We start from the raw sequence: 18,292 nt of genomic DNA, 5'->3' as shown, positions 1-18,292 counted from the left end.
AAGCTTGCTTCAGTCCATAAATAGACCGTTGTAGCTTACAAACCTTTCCGGCACAATGTGGATCGACAAAACCCTCAGGTTGTGTCATAAACACATCCTCGAGGAGCTTCCCGTTCAGGAAAGCAGTTTTGACATCCATTTGCCAAATCTCATAATCATAATAAGCTGCAATTGCAAGCAAGATCCTGATGGATTTAAGCATAGCTACCGGGGAAAAGGTTTCGTCATAGTCAACACCATGAACTTGTCTGAAACCTTTTGCCACAAGTCGGCCCTTAAAGGTAATCACATTACCGTCCATGTCAATCTTCTTCTTGAAGACCCACTTACACCCAATGGGTTTTGCCCCTTCAGGTGGATCAACCAAAGTCCATACTTGGTTAGTGTACATGGACTCCATCTCAGATCTCATGGCCACCAGCCATTTCTCAGAGTCAGAGCCTATTACGGCTTCCGCATAGGTTGTAGGCTCATCATTATCTATGAGCAATACGTCATTATCTTGAGTCACGAGAAATCCATATCTCTCGGGCTCATGACGTATCCTACCAGACCTACGAGGCTCCTGTGTCACTTGTGCAGAAGATTGTGCCACAACAACTTGTGGTACTTGTTCTGCAACATCGCCCGTCGATTGGTCAATGTCATTTTGTGGTAGAACTTCCCCAAGTTCTAATTTCCTCCCACTAGTTCCTTTGAAGAGAAACTCTTTCTCAAGGAATACCGCAGTTCGAGCGACAAACACTTTGCCCTCGATGGGATTATAGAAATAGTATCCTCGAGTTTCCTTAGGATACCCCACAAAGTAACATTTGTCCGATTTAGGGCCAAGCTTATCCGAAGACAATCTCTTCACATAAGCTTCGCAACCCCATATTTTTAGAAAAGACATCTTGGGACGCTTCCCATACCACATCTCATATGGTGTCCTTTCAACTGATTTCGACGGAGCATTGTTTAATATGAGAGCAGCTGTCTGTAGAGCATATCCCCAGAAGGAGTCAGGTAAGTTTGCATGACTCATCAAAGATCGAACCATATCTAATAAAGTTCGATTCCTCCTCTCAGCTACACCATTCCATTGTGGTGTTCCAGGTGGAGTCAGTTGAGATAAAATCCCACACTGTTTAAGATAGTCAGCGAACTCATAGCTCAAATATTCACCTCCTCGATCTGATCGAAGAACTTTAATGCTCTTACCCAACTGATTCTCCACTTCATTCTTAAATTCTTTGAACTTTTCAAAGGATTCAGATTTGTGTTTCATCAAAAACACATATCCAAATCTACTGAAATCATCAGTAAATGTAATAAAGTAGAGATACCCACCTCTAGCAAGCTTGTTCACTGGTCCACATACATCGGTATGTATGAGAGCCAAAAGATCACTAGCTCGCTCACCTTTTCCGGTAAAAGGGGCCTTAGTCATTTTCCCCATTAAGCAAGGTTCGCATGTCTCGATCGATTCTAAATCAAACGAGTCCAGTAATCCATCCTTATGGAGTCTAGAGATGCGATTCTCGCTAATATGGCCTAAACGACAATGCCAGAGGTAAGTCGGGTTCGAATCATTAGATTTGAGCCGTTTGGTTTCCACATTATAAATAGGCGTATCTAGATCAAGAACATACAGACCATTACTTAAATGTGCACTGCCATAATATACATCATTCATGTACATAGAACAACACTTGTTCTTGATAGTGAAACAAAATCCCTTCTTGTCCAAACAAGAAACAGATATTATGTTTCTACTAATAGCAGGTACATAATAACAGTCGTTAAGATCTAATACAAGCCCAGTAGGCAAAACTAGGTGATAAGTCCCTACAGTTAATGTAGCAACTCTTGCTCCATTTCCAACTCGTAGGTCCACCTCGCCCTTTGTCAACGATCTACTGTCCTTTAGGTCCTGCATATTTCCACAAATATGAGCACCACATCCGGTATCTAATACCCAAGATGTAGAAGTAGTAGATACATTAATCTCTATAACATGGATACCTGAAGTGGAAGTCTCACTTCCCTTCTTCTTCTTCAACTCTTCTAGGTATATCTTACAATTCCGCTTCCAATGTCCAGTGTTGCCACAATGGAAGCAGTAATCATTCTTCGCCACCTTGGCTTTAGGCTTCAACGCACCCAAGTCAAAATTGGATGCACCTTTAGCCTTCTTGCCTTTACTCTTGCTCTTGCCCTTTCTTTTGGTCCCTTGGACCATTAGAACGGACGTCCCCTTGCTGATATCATGCTCAGCTGTTCTCAACATGCTAAGCAGTTCAGGCAATGGTTTATTGTAGTCATTCATATTATAGCTCATAATGAACTGACTATAACTGCTGGGCAGCGACTGTAGGACTAAATCTGTGGCCAACTCTTGACCAAGAGGAAATCCCAGTCTTCCCAGAGTCTCAACGTACCCAATCATCTTGAGTACATGAAGACCCACCGGGCTACCCTCAATCAACCTTGCCTGAAAAAGTGCTTTAGAGATCTCGAATCTCTCATGTCGGGCCTGCTCTTGATAGAGCTGCCTGAGATGCACGATCATATCGTACGCCTTCATGTTCTCGTGTTGCTTCTGAAGCTCCGAGTCCATGGTGACTAACATGAGACATCCAACGTTTACGGCATCATCATGATGCTTACTATAAGCATCTTTCTCAGCTTGGGGGGCATCGTCAGGCGGTGGCGCAAGAAGAGGTTGCTCTAAGACATATAGTTTCTTTTCTTGGGTGAGAACAATTCTCAAGTTTCGATACCAACCAAGGAAATTATTCCCTGACAGTTTGTCCTTATCAAGGACGGATCGCAAACAGAAAGTACTAGAAGTGCTCCCTGCCATGGTAACTACCATAGAAATATACAAAATAAGTATTATGACACAACAATATTTAATGAGGACTTTATAAATATTGCTCCCACTATTTATATCAAATCAATGACCCTCAACATTGATTCAGAGAATATCATTCTCATAGTAGCTCAAGATCCATATCTCACCAAGCTCTGAGTCAGCAAGGGCTGATTCACCCAGAACTGGCTATTTAGGTAGGGAACTCACTTTCCCAATTGCATCACATGCAACTCTTGATTTGTTGGGTGAATAACTCCTTATTCAAATCTATCTTATAGATCGATGCCCAACTACATGCCTCTGAACTCCTAATCCTATTAGGCTTGCTCAGTTAAGTCCGACCCACTGGTAAACACAACGTCTTACTAGGATAGATAAGGGCATCCTGCGAAGGCAAGGTCTACACACTCATCGATCTTGGTCTTGACGAGCGTTACACGGTGGAAGGATATGGACTTAATATTTTGAGGGATTTGATTAACATTTAATCGATCTCACTATACACTATTATGTAACTATTACATAATAGTCCACACGTATAACTATTATACTAACACAACTAGGACATAGTCCATGTCTAACAGTCATGCACCGCAAATATCAAACATAATCATACCAGTACCAAGCATAAAATCATATTTTATGCTATTATCTACTCAGATTCTAACTAGCTAGGCTCTGATACCAATTGCTAGTTCCACGGGGCGCAACGGAAGCGAAAAGGAACAGAAATTCAAAATTTCATACCCGTGAAACTAATTCCAAGACCTACTAGAAGAGTAAGAGTAAATAAAAGCGTACCTGGAATATTTAAAATTGTCGACCGAGCGTCCCACGCGTGACGCCTCTACTGGTATCCACACCGACTTTGTCGACGAGTTTTCGAGATCGGCGGTGCTAGCGACCAACACTCGAAAGAAACACCCCGATGCGACACCCGAAATTTATTAGACTAGTAGGATTAATTCAAATTGAACAATTCAACTTGAATTTCCTTACACTTATACACGTACACCCATATACATGTATATATATCTCTTATATCTAAACATGCATGCTGCCCCTTTTATAAGCAATATGGGGAAGACAAATTCAAAGCCCCACCGATGTGGGATTAAGAAGAATCAAGGCTCCAAGTGACATGTGTAAGTCTAGGTGACATCATTTAATTAGTCCATGTGTATAGCTAAGTGTTATCATACAATTGGCCCATGTTTCTTTCTATAATTGGCTCCAAGTGGTTCCATAAAAATAACCACTTAGCACACCATTAAATCTAATAAATCGGGTCTAATTAATCGGCAAATTTAATCTCATTAAATATCCGATTAATCGGTCGCACCATAAATCATTTAATCTTTATTAGACAATTTTGTTGTTTCAAAATATCTCGTCAAGTTAGTCGTAGTGTGTGACCCTGTAGGTTCCCAATTACGTTGATAGTAATATCGAAATCTCTATTTTAATATTACAAACAGTGAGCGGCATCTAGCAATGCATCACTGTTACTCAAGTAATCGGAAAGTCAATTTCTCGACGAACCTCGTGACCTATATTACCGTGTAATATAATCCATTGTCCCCTATATCTCTATTGAGCCCAAGGCATGGTCGATGACATCCTTGTATGGCTCAATATTTCTCTTTCTTGGTTTACCGGTTAAGTCTATCAGAACAAATGAGCTCGATATCGTTATATCGACTCATTTGGGTATGCATACACTTTTAGACTTAACCACCAAGTGGCCGTGAGATATCGCTCCCGTTTTGTAGGAGGGACAAATCCTATCTTGGTCACTCACATTCTTTTCCATGCTTTGTGGCATACCCAATAACTATCTTTATAACCAGCCAGTTACGGTGGCGTTTGACAGTATCAAAATATACGACATTACACGTAGGAATCCATGGTGACCTCAAGTCAAAGGACCATTACACTATAGTCACTTTGAGATATACTAATGACAGTCACGTAACAACCCATGTAGCAATCTCATGGCGGGTCAGTCCAATACACATTACTCTTAATGTATACATGTGGTGTGATTTGATATCTCCATATCCATGACCTATGAGATTTGGTCATCAATCAACACTCACACTAGTCTAACCGTATTACCGTTGTCCTAATTAACGATAATACTTTGACTATGGACATTTAGGAATAATGTTCAGTAATTATAGGATCTCACAATCAAGTCACACTTGATGCCTATTGAACCTACTATTCCAAGGACATTATTGTGTAAAATCATATTTAGCGCAATCTACACAATAACAGATATGCCTCGTAATATAATGAAATAGATATCATATTACAGAACTGATTATAGATTGCCTCTAGGGCATACACCAATTCCCAACAATAGATACTAGTCAATTTTAGATATAAATCTACAATACATTGAATAGCTGTTGGGCGAAATCAATAGGTACTCCATAATAGTTAAAATAACCACAATTATTGTGATTTTCTAGAAACCTATACAAGAATGATCACCATTGTTAAGAGATTTTTGCTATGTTTGTTTGCAAAATGATATTTAATGTAGGTTAACTTTACTTTGTTTTTCCCTAAATTAAACAATATAATCATTACTTTTCTATATTTTTCTTCAAATTTATTTATTTGTTGGTTTTGTTTTTTCATGAGAGTGAGAATGTGAATCACGTGGGAATAGTTAATGGAGTAGAAAATGAGATAAGGGAGGAGGGCTGGGGAACAGGACAAGGCGGGTACGATGAGGGTGACGTCTGTGTCGCCATTACATCTTGTGGTCCCATTAAATGTCAGCATGGCTCCCTTATTTACGGAAAAACCCGATATTGATATTGTGACGGGAAGTACAAATCCTTATTTTATCGGAAAAAAGCATATGAACTCTCTCGTGCTCGCTCATGTATCTAGTACGAGATAGAAAATGAGAAATAAAAATTCATATTTACTTAACTTTTGTATCTCTTTATTTCGGATCGGGATGATGAATACAATACTTTACCGAGCATCTTTTAATTTCTCAGCTTTGTAAATCTTTCAAAAAATTAAAAATTAAAAATTAAAAGTAAAAAGAAAATCTATCATCGATTAGTAGGTTGTGGGCTTCACTTCCAAATACATTTTCATTCGAGACTTGCAAACTTTTAATTTGAGATAATAATTATGATGACTATATTGACGAGATAGTCAAGGATACTCCACTGAGTACACATTGTTTTAACTGTACAGGTTTTCAGTTCATCTCTATTGAGATTTTAAATCCCACATAGAATAGTTAAGGAAAATTTAATATGTTTATATAAAATCGGGTATTACAATCTATTAGTTGGAATTTTGAGTTGGAGATGAGTCTAATCGCGTATAGACTAAGTGAAAATTTTAGATGGCATCAAAGTACTTGTGGCTCACACTATGCCACTCATACTAGCCAAACATAATTATGGAACTCGTGGTCGTCAATTAAATGGGCTTTTAAGAGATTTGACACTCTGAGTGCTTGCAAATTACCGCGGTGATTGCAAAGAATTCTTCCTGGCAATTGGCGTATGGATATGCCGATCCTATTAAGAGTGTTAATCAATCTATGGTTATTTTATTGCTAGATAGAGCTAGGATATATGCTCGGAGTCACAATAAACGAGAAACAAGAAAGAAAAGAAAAATCTATACATTTCCTAGCTACTAGTTGCACCAACTTGCTGAGTAGACTGTCAATTTTGTCATTAACTTATGCAAGTTGTATCAATTGGGTCCCTCAAAAAAGTGTTACATAAATTCAGTCTCAAGTCACATCAATTTCGTCCATGATCATATCAATTTAGTCCTTGCGCATATTAATTTCGTCCTTGATCATATCAATCTGGTCATCGTCTACATCAATTTGATCCATTGTCACATCAATTTAGTCCATCTGCTTGGTCACATCATTTTGCTCATTGTCAACGTCAATTCTTTACATAAAAAAGATCCATCTAGTCTCTCCCACGTTTTTACTACTATTGTCTCTGAGCCAATTACGAAGTATTCATTCTCATTGCTCAAACATCTAATTCTTGTCTTAGTGGCTATAAAAAACTTATACATAGCACTACTATTTAAGATTAGATTTCGAGCCAAAAAACAAAGAAAGAAGTTAGAAAAATACAGTTGAAATTCGATTTTCACAAGGTAGAAATTTTATAAAGCCATATTTCTTCAATCGCGTAACGAAATTACAAGCCATCAAGTGTTGTAGCTTCCTTACGATATGAGGAATCTGTCTATATAAATTTTTGGACCAATATTGACTCTATAAGAATTTGCCATTAATGATCTATAAAATTTTCTCTTTATAAAACATATGAACAAATTTTTATAGAGTCAATATTGATCAAAAAAATTATATAGACAGATTTCTCATAGTATAAGGAAGTTACACCACTTGTTGGCTCATAATTTCGTTCTACTGTTTAAGAGATATTACTCCCTGAATTTTTTGCATTGTGAGTGAAAACCAAATTTCAACAACAGTTTTCTAACTTATTTCTTTGCTTTTTTCCTCGAAACTTGATCCTAAGTAGTAGTACTATGAATAAGCTTTCTAGAGCCACCAAGAACACAAGAATCAGAGGTCCGAGCAATGAGAATAAATGCTCCAAAGTCGGTTCGGAGACAAGAATAGTAAAAGGAGGGAGAGGCCATAGTGACATTTTTTTATGTAAATAATTAATATTAACAACAACAAAAAATGATGTGACCAAGTAAGAACTGAATTGATGTGACCAAGCGGAGAGACTAAATTGAAGTGATCAAGGATCAAATTAATATGATCAATGACAAAATTGATGTGCTGAAGGACTAAATTGAGGTAACTAAAGACTAAATCGATGTGATCATGGACGAAATTGATGTGACTAGAGGCGAAATTGATGTAACTTGAAATCGAATTGATGTAATATTTTTACCAAGGATGCGATTAATACAACTTACATAAGTCATGGATGAAATTGATGTGACTAAGAATTAAATTGATGTTATCAATAATAAAATTTATGTGATCATGGACAAAATTGATTTGACCTAAAATCAAATTGATGTAATAATTTTTCAGGGACTCGATCAATATAACTTATATAAGTCAGGGACCAAAAAGAGGGTTTTACTGTCAACTTGCTAAAAACAAGAGAGAGGGTTTCCTGTTGGGCCATAAAAGGAATCCGCTCTTTCTATCTATCTATCTATCTCTTGGTTCAGTCTCGCTGTCTCTCTCTATCTTTACCTGTCTCTCTCCCTATTTATTTCCTTTCTTTTAACAAGAGCAAAGGTTGTTCCCTGTGGCTGGCGGTGCAGTACTCTCTCTATATCAGCAGCAAGAAGCAACAAAACAAGCTAAGGAACAGAAAGAAATTTATAACAAGGTAATAATTTAAATAAATTTATAATTTTTTGCTGAATCACAATGTATATGTCCTCCCCCTTCCATTTCCCCACCCCCTGCAACTTGCTCTGAGTCATGAAAGCTGTGATTGACTCCTCTTCTTTGGTATCTCACTTCGCTTTATCCTCTTCTTATTCTTCTTCCTCCTCCTCTTCTTGATCAGCTAAGCTTGGCCCATGATCCATGGACTCCATTGCCTGCTGTTCCCCTCATAAAGTTCTTCTTCTTCTTCTTGTCTGCGAGCATATATGTCAAGTTAGCTAGCTAGGGTTCTTAGGTTTGTTTCGTAATTTTCTCTGGATACATCGGATCTTGTCGTTTCTTTCCTGCAATCTGAATCCTGTGTGCTTCTTCCATTGTTCTCCTTTCATATTTATAGAATTCCTTTCTTTTGATTATTTTAGCTTTCTGTGTGTGTAAATGTTTGTGAATGGTCAGATTTTGTGACTCTAATGTCTTCCAATATTCTTGGCAATATTTTCTCCTCGACTCATGAGCATCTTGTATGGAGTACACTTGGTCTTTATATGAATAAAAAATGTCCAGTGATTATTTTCTAGGTTTATGAGATTTACTCACTCGTGATCATATCTGCCCTCATACGTATATAGATCTACATTTTTTAACGGAGCTTAATTAAACTAACAGCCATTCATCACCATCATGCAGAAATTAATCGATTGACAAACGGCCATCAATATTTACCAATACCTAAGTACCATTTCTAAATTTTTTAAATATTTTGCTCTGATGGGATAAGGTTAATTTATTTGTGTGGATCTCGGATTTTATATGTGCCAATCCATGGTAATTGTATCTTTCCCCCCATTTATTTTAAACCAACATGTTGGACTATGCATGTAGTGTGTTTTACAGAATTTCTTTCGAGCATCACTGGAAATGACCTACCGACTAAAATTGAAATACCATAAAACTACAATCTGTGTCTTCTCCTCTTATGCATGACAGACGTTTAGGAATTCCCTTCTAGTATTACATACTGAAAGAATAATCTTCATGTAGCAGTGAAGAACTTCTCAAAAGCTGGTATCCTCCATAGATCAAAATGGATGAAGAGTACGACGTGATAGTGCTGGGGACAGGTCTCAAGGAATGCATCCTCAGTGGGCTTCTCCCCTTTGATGGTCTCAAGGTCTGTATCCAATTCCAATCCAATCCACATTTTCAATTACCACTTCCATTTTCGTTATATCAGGAGTATTACATACCATGCCCGTGTCAATTGTCAACTGAGCTAAGGGGTTCCAATTTAATGGACGTTGCCGAACCATTATTCAGCTCGAAATCATATGACCATTCTCTTTCTAGGCAAAGCTCAAAACGTGGAAAAATATTCCAGCATTGTTACTGCATTGTTACTGAGCTATGGCTGCGAGGAAACTATTCAGAGATTATTTGGCCAAAAGGGTTTCTTCGAGCTCCATTGGAGGGGGCGCCAGACGTTACTGCTCTTCTTCTTCTTCCTCTGCTTCTTCATCTGCTGCTGCTTCAGAGTCTTACCTCAGAATCCCGCATTTCTCCAATCGAGTATGTATCAATTTTCAGACGTCTCTCTCTTATATAATTGAATTTGGATACTTACTTATCGATAAAGTTTGAATTTTTTTCCTAATCTGTGTAAATTTTTGGTTGAAACATTAGGCAGCGGTTATACTTAACACTGACGTTTTCACTTGCTACTAAACGCGTCTGATTTTATTGAATAGTCGAATTTCACCACGCTGAAGCTAAAGCTTGAGTTGGTGTATGGAATAAATCTGGTTTTCGAAGGATGAAACTCGAAGACGGGATTGTTGAGAATCCATTTTACTGGTAAATATGGTCATCTTATTGGAAAGGCCGGGAAGGGATGCTGATCCTTTTATTCATACAAGAAGAGGAAACGTAATGTGCATCAAATGGGTCTCAAGGACAGCACAGGGGTTATAATTTATTGCAGCATGGAGTTTATTTCATTTGTTCTTGTTTTTATCTTGCTTTGTTTTGATCATTGTGATTCAAAGGGGAGACTGCTGACTGGAGCCACCATAGGATTGGTAATAGCGGGCGGAGCTTATGCGAGTACTGTAGATGAGGCAACTTTCTGGCACCTTTTGATCTCTGAATACCAGTTCAATTCTCTTTACCTTATTTAATCATGTTCTTCTTTTCCGAGAACTTTTCATTTAAGTTTTCCAGTTCCTTGCTATTCTTTGTTCCACAGCGGTTGGCTATTCTCAGCGACCAAACTCGTCAATCCATTGTTTGCTCTCCTGGATGCTGAATTCGCTCATACACTTGCAGTATCAGCTGCTGCACGGGGCTGGGTCCCTCCCAAGGGATAAACGGCCTGATCCTTCAAATTTGGGACTGGAGGTTTGGGGAAGGAAGTTCTCAAATCCTGTGGGTCTCGCTGCTGGATTTGATAAAAATGCTGATGCTGTCGAAGGTTTATTAGGGATGGGCTTTGGCTTTGCCGAACTTACTTTAGCACAGCAAGAGCTAACATTTTCTTCCATTTTTTCTTTTCTTTGGGTGAATCAAGGTTCAAGCTGCCCGTGATGAAATGCAATGGGCTGAGGACGGTTCACCTCCATTGCTTGTCAAGATTGCTCCAGACTTGTCCAAAGAAGACCTTGAGGATATTGCTGCGGTGTGTATAATTTATCTTTCCTTCTATAACACTTTTTCTCTTTCTCGGGAGCTGCTGTAGGTTGCCCTTGCTCTCCGCCTCGATGGACTGGTAATTCCGACCTCAATCATGGAACTGTGTAAAAGTTTATCATTTGTCACGTATTTTAGTTCCATCTTTATGAGCTGCTGACATGTCATGGTAAGAATCAAGTAAAAAAATTTGGAATTTGGAAGGAAAGAGTGCTTAACGACAGGCTTACGCATTGTTAACCTCGGTCTCTTTTAAGTTCTTGAATTTGTAACTTTTCCTTTGTGATTAGATCATATCAAACACAACAATTTCACGGCCGGATCCTGTCAAACAAATATCCTTAGAGAAATGTATATTTTAACGAGGGTATGCTCTCTTTTTCTCTCTCGCCTCTCGTTAGTACCTGTTAAAGAAGATAGTACATATTGGAAAATGAACTTGACGATTCCCCCCAACTTTTTGCTCCTGGGGAAGATTCCTCTGATCGGCTGTGGTGGTATAAGCAGGTAGAGGTGGTCTTGTTTCCATTTATTCAGCAATTATCTCGTTAGCACTCAAACCATTTGTGTATTTTATTGCTTTAAATTCGTTACACTCTCCAAATCAGTGGTGAAGATGCATACAAAAAAAAATAAGAGTGGGTGCGACTCTGGTTCAGCTCTACACAGGATTTGCTTATGGGGGTCCTGCTCTCATTCCAAAGATAAAGGTACATCTTCTGTTGAATAAATTTACATTTAGAATACTGAATCATAAGGCCATAATACGGTTGAAGGTTTGCACTTTGCTTGTGCTTGGGAATAATGAATGAACCCTTTTAAAGCACAGACTGTTCATCCAAGACATTTAGTTGAAGGTAGTTACGAGATATTGGAGTTTAATGATAAATCAAAAAAAAATTATCATGTAAGTGATGCGATAATTGAATTATTATAAGTTGTCCCTTTTAGTGGGGATAGCCCCTACTGTCCTGGGTCAAACCGTTTAGTCCCCTCAGACAGTCCCTCCCAAGACCTTAAAGTTTTCCCTCATATTGCTCTCCAGCAAATTAGAGTACAACACCAGTTTCTGTTGGAGTCTCCGATGATACCACCAGAAACATCGGGAGCCCACCTCTTAAAAGTTCTAGTTGAATGTGCTTGTTTGATTGTTTGTCTTACACAAAGATATCTTTATCACACAACAGCTATGGATCCTTGGAAAGAAAATATCACTCTCTCCAGATAAATGTTTGTTTCAGGTTGTAACATGGTCGTATTGAATTTTATCCCAGGCTGAACTATCCGAGTGCTTAGAAAGGGATAGTTTCAAGAACATATTGGAAGCAGTGGGGACAGATTGCAGATAGTGTTTGCAGGTTTCCCTTCACTCGGCCTCATGATCTTCACCCATTTGAATATATATATATATATATATATATATATATTTACTGAACTTATGAAATGTTTTGACTTCAAATGTATTTCCATTTTCTTGTCATTCCCTTTTTTATTTCACCCTTCCTCGTTGTTGGGTTGCAGCTCTTTCTCCGCTTGTATCATACGAGAATTTTGTTGTCTGTTAACAATGAAGTTGTGAATGGATAATAGATTTGTGCCAGTAGATTCTTTGCAGTACCCTACAAGATTAATTTCATGATTTGCCATATATCACATTGTACTCGACTGACTTGTATTGCGGCTTGCCCATGGTCGAGAAGAGGATGGGATGCACTCTTGATGGCCCAACTAAGTGGGACTGTGCTATTTTCGATTTCGAAAAGAATGATCTAAGTCACACACTCCCTAAGTCCTAGAGTTTTTACCTGACATAGCCTCACAGGGCGCGGCCCCCTACTAAGACGCTTAGTGGACAATAAGGGACCGCTTACATGAGCTCCCCCGGTTTGTGTATACTTCCCTACAGATAGTACGTACATAATTGTTACCTATTGAAAATCCAATGGGCTTATACAGGTTTGGACACATTTCCACTTAAAAACTGAAGCTGATATGTGTTAATATACAAGTTTCAGATAAACTAATGGATTTTGATTTATCTTTTTAATTTGAGATTAATATCCTCAATACTTTCCCTCATATGCAATGTGTAATGTATTTCTGCCTACACGTTATGAAATACTCTTAAATACCCACTCTTAACAACTGACCTTGAGTGGGGCTTCATTTTTCGTGCTCGGGTGTGATGGGACTTACACGAGGTGCATTCTTGGCTGCACATGGATATATTGGGCTTGACATGGTGTAGGTGCGCGTACGCGTGTAAACACGCATATGCGTAACTTGGGTTCTGATACCATGTAAAATATCCACATGACCTATAAACGATTAGCCCCATCTCCAACCCAAAAGTTCGAGTTGATTGGTTATGGTACTCCATCCCTTATAAACTTGTGAAATTTCTCTTTATATTTTTTATGTAGAACTTAACTCATTCGTAACTCTCAACATTTACCCTCACATTGCCACGTACACTTAAATACCAGCACTCAATAACTGACCACGAGCCGAGCATTGTCCTCCATGCTCAGACAAGGGACGACAAATCAAACTAACCACGAGTTCCACACTCGTGCCTAACTTAACATGATGCACATTCATGGCTGTCTCGAAACTGGATCTAACCACACTCAGGCCAACACGAATGCATTTTTCAGCTACCCACACACACATACGTTAAACCTGGCGTGGTGTGAGTCTACATACGTGCATTCGAAAGTCTATAACCTACTGTGATACTATATTGAAAATCCCATGGGCTTATACGGACTTGGATTTATTTTCCCTTAAAAATTCAAACTGATAAGTGTTGGTCCCAAGCCTCATATCAATTAATCAATTTTGATTTATCTTTTCAACGTGGGATTTATATTCTAAACATTATCTTAGAAAAATTTTAATTGTATGGGATGAGACCCGAACTCAGGACGTTCAAGATAATTGTTCCAAGTCTTACTACTAGGCTGCCAGGCCTCGACGGTATATTTCACTTGGTCTTAGAGAGGGGTCCTTTTGGAATCTGATAGGGTTTCTTATCCTCAGAAGTAGAGGGCCCTGATGTCCTTTTTTATCAGCAACAAAAAAGGAAATGTGTGTGTGTATATATCTATACATGTATTTACCCACATAAATATATTATACTTTACATTGGCTTCTAAAGAGTGCAATTCTTCTAGAGCACTTTACCAATGTCTAGGCTTAAGAGTGAATCATCAATTAACCGAGAAAAAAAGGATATTATAATATATATAATTTGATATAATTTAAAAAACTACAATATATCTCCAATATTTTTTAGATCTTGTATATTAGTAGAGGTTATTCTTTTATTCGATGAATGTAATTGTAGTCTATATAAATAAAAGCACCCTTTGAACTAATTATGCGTGTGGTTGCGAGTGTTTCCATGAATCTCTTCTTTCTAAAGTTTCTATCCGGTATCAAAGCACAAGTTGGATAATGTTGCGCACGCATTTAATTAATTTTGTGCTAATGGGCACTTAGAACTAATCAAGCCAATATATAAGGGGAGTACTTGTTAAGAAATATATAAATCATATAACATTTTAGATTAGACGGTTATGACTAACCACATAGATATCAGTCAATTGTAGATATAGATCTATAATATATTGAGCAATTGCGGGCGAAATCAATAGGAACCCATAATAGTTAAAATAACCACAATTATTGTGATTTTCTAGTAACCTATACAATAATGATCGCCATTGTTAAGAGATTTTTGCTATATTTGTTTACAAAATGTACTTTTTTCCATAATAGTTCAAATTCTCTCGCATATTTTTTACAATTATTTTTTGCCTTCATCTCCTCAAATCAAACTTAATTTCGGTACCAAATGCAATATTTATGGCTTATATTCATAGCTTTCAATTTTATTTATTGTTTGGTTTTGGTTTTTCATGAGGGTGAGAATGTGTATCCCGTGGGAATAGTTAATGGAGTAGAAAATGAGATAAGGTAGGGGGTCAGGGAACAAGGCAAGACGAGTACGATGAGGGTGACATCTGTGTCGCCATTACATCTTGTGTCCCCATTAAATGTCGGCATATCTCCCCTCTGTATAGAAAAGCCTGATATTGAAATTGTGACGGGCAGTGCATATCCTTATTTTATTAGGAAAAAGCATTTGTACTTTCGTACACGCTCATCTGAATTTTCTGCATTGTGAGTGAAAATCAATTTTCAATCACATTTTTCTAACTTATTTATTTGCCTTTTGCCTCGAAACTTGATCTTAAGTAGTAGTACTACGTGTAAGATTTCTATAGCCGTCAAGAACACGAGAATTAGAGGTCCCAGCAATGAGAACAAATGCTCTAAAGTCGGCTCGGAGATAAGAGAAGGAAAAAGGAGGGAGATGCCACAGTGACCTTTTTGATGTAAAGAATTGATGTTGACAATGACCAAAATGATGTGACAAAATAAGAATTGAATTAATGTGATCAAGCGAGGGATTAAATTGATGTGATCGAGAATCAAATTAATATGATCATGGACAAAATTAATGTGCTCAAGGACTAAATTAAAGTGACCAATGACTAAATCAATGTGATCATGGATGAAATTGATGTGATTAGGGATGAAACTGATGTGACTTGAGACCGAATTGATGTAAAATTTTTCTCAAGGATTCGATTGATGCAACTCATATAAGTCATGAATGAAATTGATCGTTTAAGGTTTTAGGGTATAGGGATGAAATTGATCGTTTACTCCCAACGTGCTATAACAGGAGAGAGGGTTCCCTGTTGGGCCATAAAAGGAATCCTCGCTTTCTATCTATCTATCTATTGGTTCAGTCTCTCTGTCTCTCTCTATCTTTACCTGTCTCTCTCCCTCTTTACCTGTCTCTCTCCCTATTTATTTCCTTTCTTTCAACAAGAGCAAAGGTTGTTCCCTGTGGCTGGCGGTGCAATACTCTCTCTATGTCAGCAGCAAGAAGCAACAAAACAAGCTAAGAAGCAGAAAGAAATTTACAACAAGGTAATAATTTAAATAAATTTATAATTAATTCGATATGAACTGAAGTGTCGCCACAATGTATATGTCCCTTTTTTTTGCTGAATCACAATGTATATGTCCTCCCCCTTCCACTTCCCCACCCCCCTGCAACTTGCTCTGAGTCATGAAAGCTGTGATTGACTCCTCTTCTTTGGTATCTCACTTCACTTTATCCTCTTCTTCTTCTTCTTCTTCCTCCTCCTCTTCTTGATCAGCTAAGCTTGGCCCATGATCCATTGACTCCATTGCCTGCTGTTCCCCTCATAAAGTTCTTCATCTTCTTCTTCTTCTTGTCTGCGAGCATATATGTCAAGTTAGCTAGCTAGGGTTCTTAGGTTTGTTTCGTAATTTTCTCTGGATACATCGGATCTTGTCGTTTCTTTCCTGCAATCTGAATCCTGTGTGCTTCTTCCATTGTTCTCCTTTCATATTTATAGAATTCCTTTCTTTTGATTATTTTAGCTTTCTGTGTGTGTAAATGTTTGTGAATGGTCAGATTTTGTGACTCTAATGTCTTCCAATATTCTTGGCAATATTTTCTCCTCTACTCATGAGCATCTGGTATGGAGTACATTTGGTCTTTATATGAATAAAAAATGTCCTGTGATTATTTTCTAGGTTTATGAGATTTACTCACTCGCGATCATATCTGCCTTCATACGTAGATAGATCTACATTTTTTAACGGAGCTTACTTAAACTAGTAGCCATTCATCACCATCATGCAACAATTACATGGGTCCGAAAGATGAGTTTTTCTTATATTGGGATTTAATCGATCTGAAAGCTGAGTTTTTCTTTACCAATACCTAAGTACCATTTCGAAATTTTTTTTATATTTTTCTCTGATGGGATATGGTTATTTGTGTGGATCTCGGATTTTATATGTGCCAATCCATGGTAATTGTATCTTTCCCCCCATTTATTTTATTACCTTTGATTACTTCGCGGCCAAAGAGCAAATATAGCTGAGTGTTCTAATATTTTGTTTTATGATGTTATGTTATAGGTTGAGAAAGAAGGGAAGGATGACAAGGAAGAGAACAGAGATAAAGAAGATAGACAACCTGAGCGCGAGGCAAGTGACCTTCACTAAGAGGAGAAGAGGGCTCATCAAGAAAGCTCATCAACTCTCTACCCTCTGCGATGCCGAGATAGCCCTCATCATCTTCTCTTCCACCGGCAAGCTCTTCGAGTTCTCCAGCTCTAGGTATTTAAATTAATTTTTGCCATATCACTAATTCTCTCCCCTAGCTAGCTACTTAAAATTGTATTATATAGTGTAATTAGGCAATCTTTTACTAAGGTTTCTTTCTTTCTTTCTTTCTTTTTTTTTTTGAGGAAGGTACTCATAGTATTTTGTATATACGAATTCACAGATCTTATTCCGAAGAGTCTGAGACATAGAGGACCGGTCGAGGGGAAAAAAGAATTGTTAATACATATATATACATATTTTGTTAAAGCTATGTATCAAAGTACTGAATGAACAAATCAATGATCAAGACTGCCTCCCATATGTACTGAAGAATCTTTGGGTTTTGGTGAAGTTAGATCTTCAATGTTTACACATACACACACACACACTCAACATTGTTTGGGTATATCAGTGTTTGTAAACAGATATCCCCTTAAAAACTGCTGATTTTAATTTCTAAAAAATTCTCTTGCATATCTTCTCTAGTTCCTGCTAATGTACTTTGTAATGTAATATTTAGAAGCTTGTGCTATTCTTAATCAATGATCACAAATGATGAGATGTGTCATCGACATGCACATAATGAGTTGTTCATCTGGATTTTCATAGATAATCACGCAGTCATTACAATATTTTCATACAATTTTCAATTTTCCGAGAAAATCTTCTAAAAAGTAGATGACTACAAAAAATACATCTACTTACATAGAATTGAAATGATTTTTCTAAGAAAATTTTCTTTTCCACTATTCAAATTTGTGGATATTAGAAAACTCTTTTTTTAGTTCTCTAATTTTTCATTAGGCAATTCTCCTCATTTCTAACTTTTAATATATGACTTCCCTTTCTTCTTTATCAATCATCATTTATTTTCACAATATTTGAGCCCCAATACTAAATTAGTGATTGATTTACTATGAATTACGATTTTCTAACTTTAACATTAATAAATATATTTTTATATTTTTCAGTGGAGAAATAAATTTAGAAAAGGAGAAGAAAAGTGAAAATTAGTTCTCTAAAAGTAAACAGGTTGCACGCTTCCAATATGTGCATATATCATGCATTTTTCAGATTATGTTCAAATTATTTATATGTAACGGGGAAAATCTCAGAAATATATACCTTAGATGTAG

The 18,292-nt window shown here is 37.4% G+C and overlaps 1 protein-coding gene and 1 pseudogene across 8 annotated transcripts in view; both read left to right on the top strand.

Annotated features, from left to right (window-relative positions):
* Positions 1-18,292, top strand: part of LOC116194545 (MADS-box protein SVP-like) — a 39,688-nt gene that overhangs the window by 18,160 nt on the left and 3,236 nt on the right. For 2 of the 8 annotated variants that reach the window (XM_031523383.1, XM_031523391.1), the window contains exons 1-2: positions 15,991-16,113; positions 16,968-17,168. The exons of 1 other annotated variant lie outside the window; for it this stretch is intronic. In XM_031523383.1, coding sequence (XP_031379243.1) covers positions 16,987-17,168 — 182 coding nt within the window. In that variant the 5' untranslated portion in view covers positions 15,991-16,113; positions 16,968-16,986. 5 more of the 8 variants (XM_031523388.1, XM_031523387.1, XM_031523385.1 and 2 more) reach the window with 5 other exon arrangements.
* On the top strand, positions 8,087-12,537 carry LOC116194542 (annotated as a pseudogene).

This window comes from Punica granatum, chromosome 2, assembly GCF_007655135.1.
Source record: "Punica granatum isolate Tunisia-2019 chromosome 2, ASM765513v2, whole genome shotgun sequence".
NCBI lineage: Eukaryota > Viridiplantae > Streptophyta > Magnoliopsida > Myrtales > Lythraceae > Punica > Punica granatum.
Note: the sequence above shows the minus strand (reverse complement) of the source record. Positions and strands in the feature narration are given on the sequence as shown.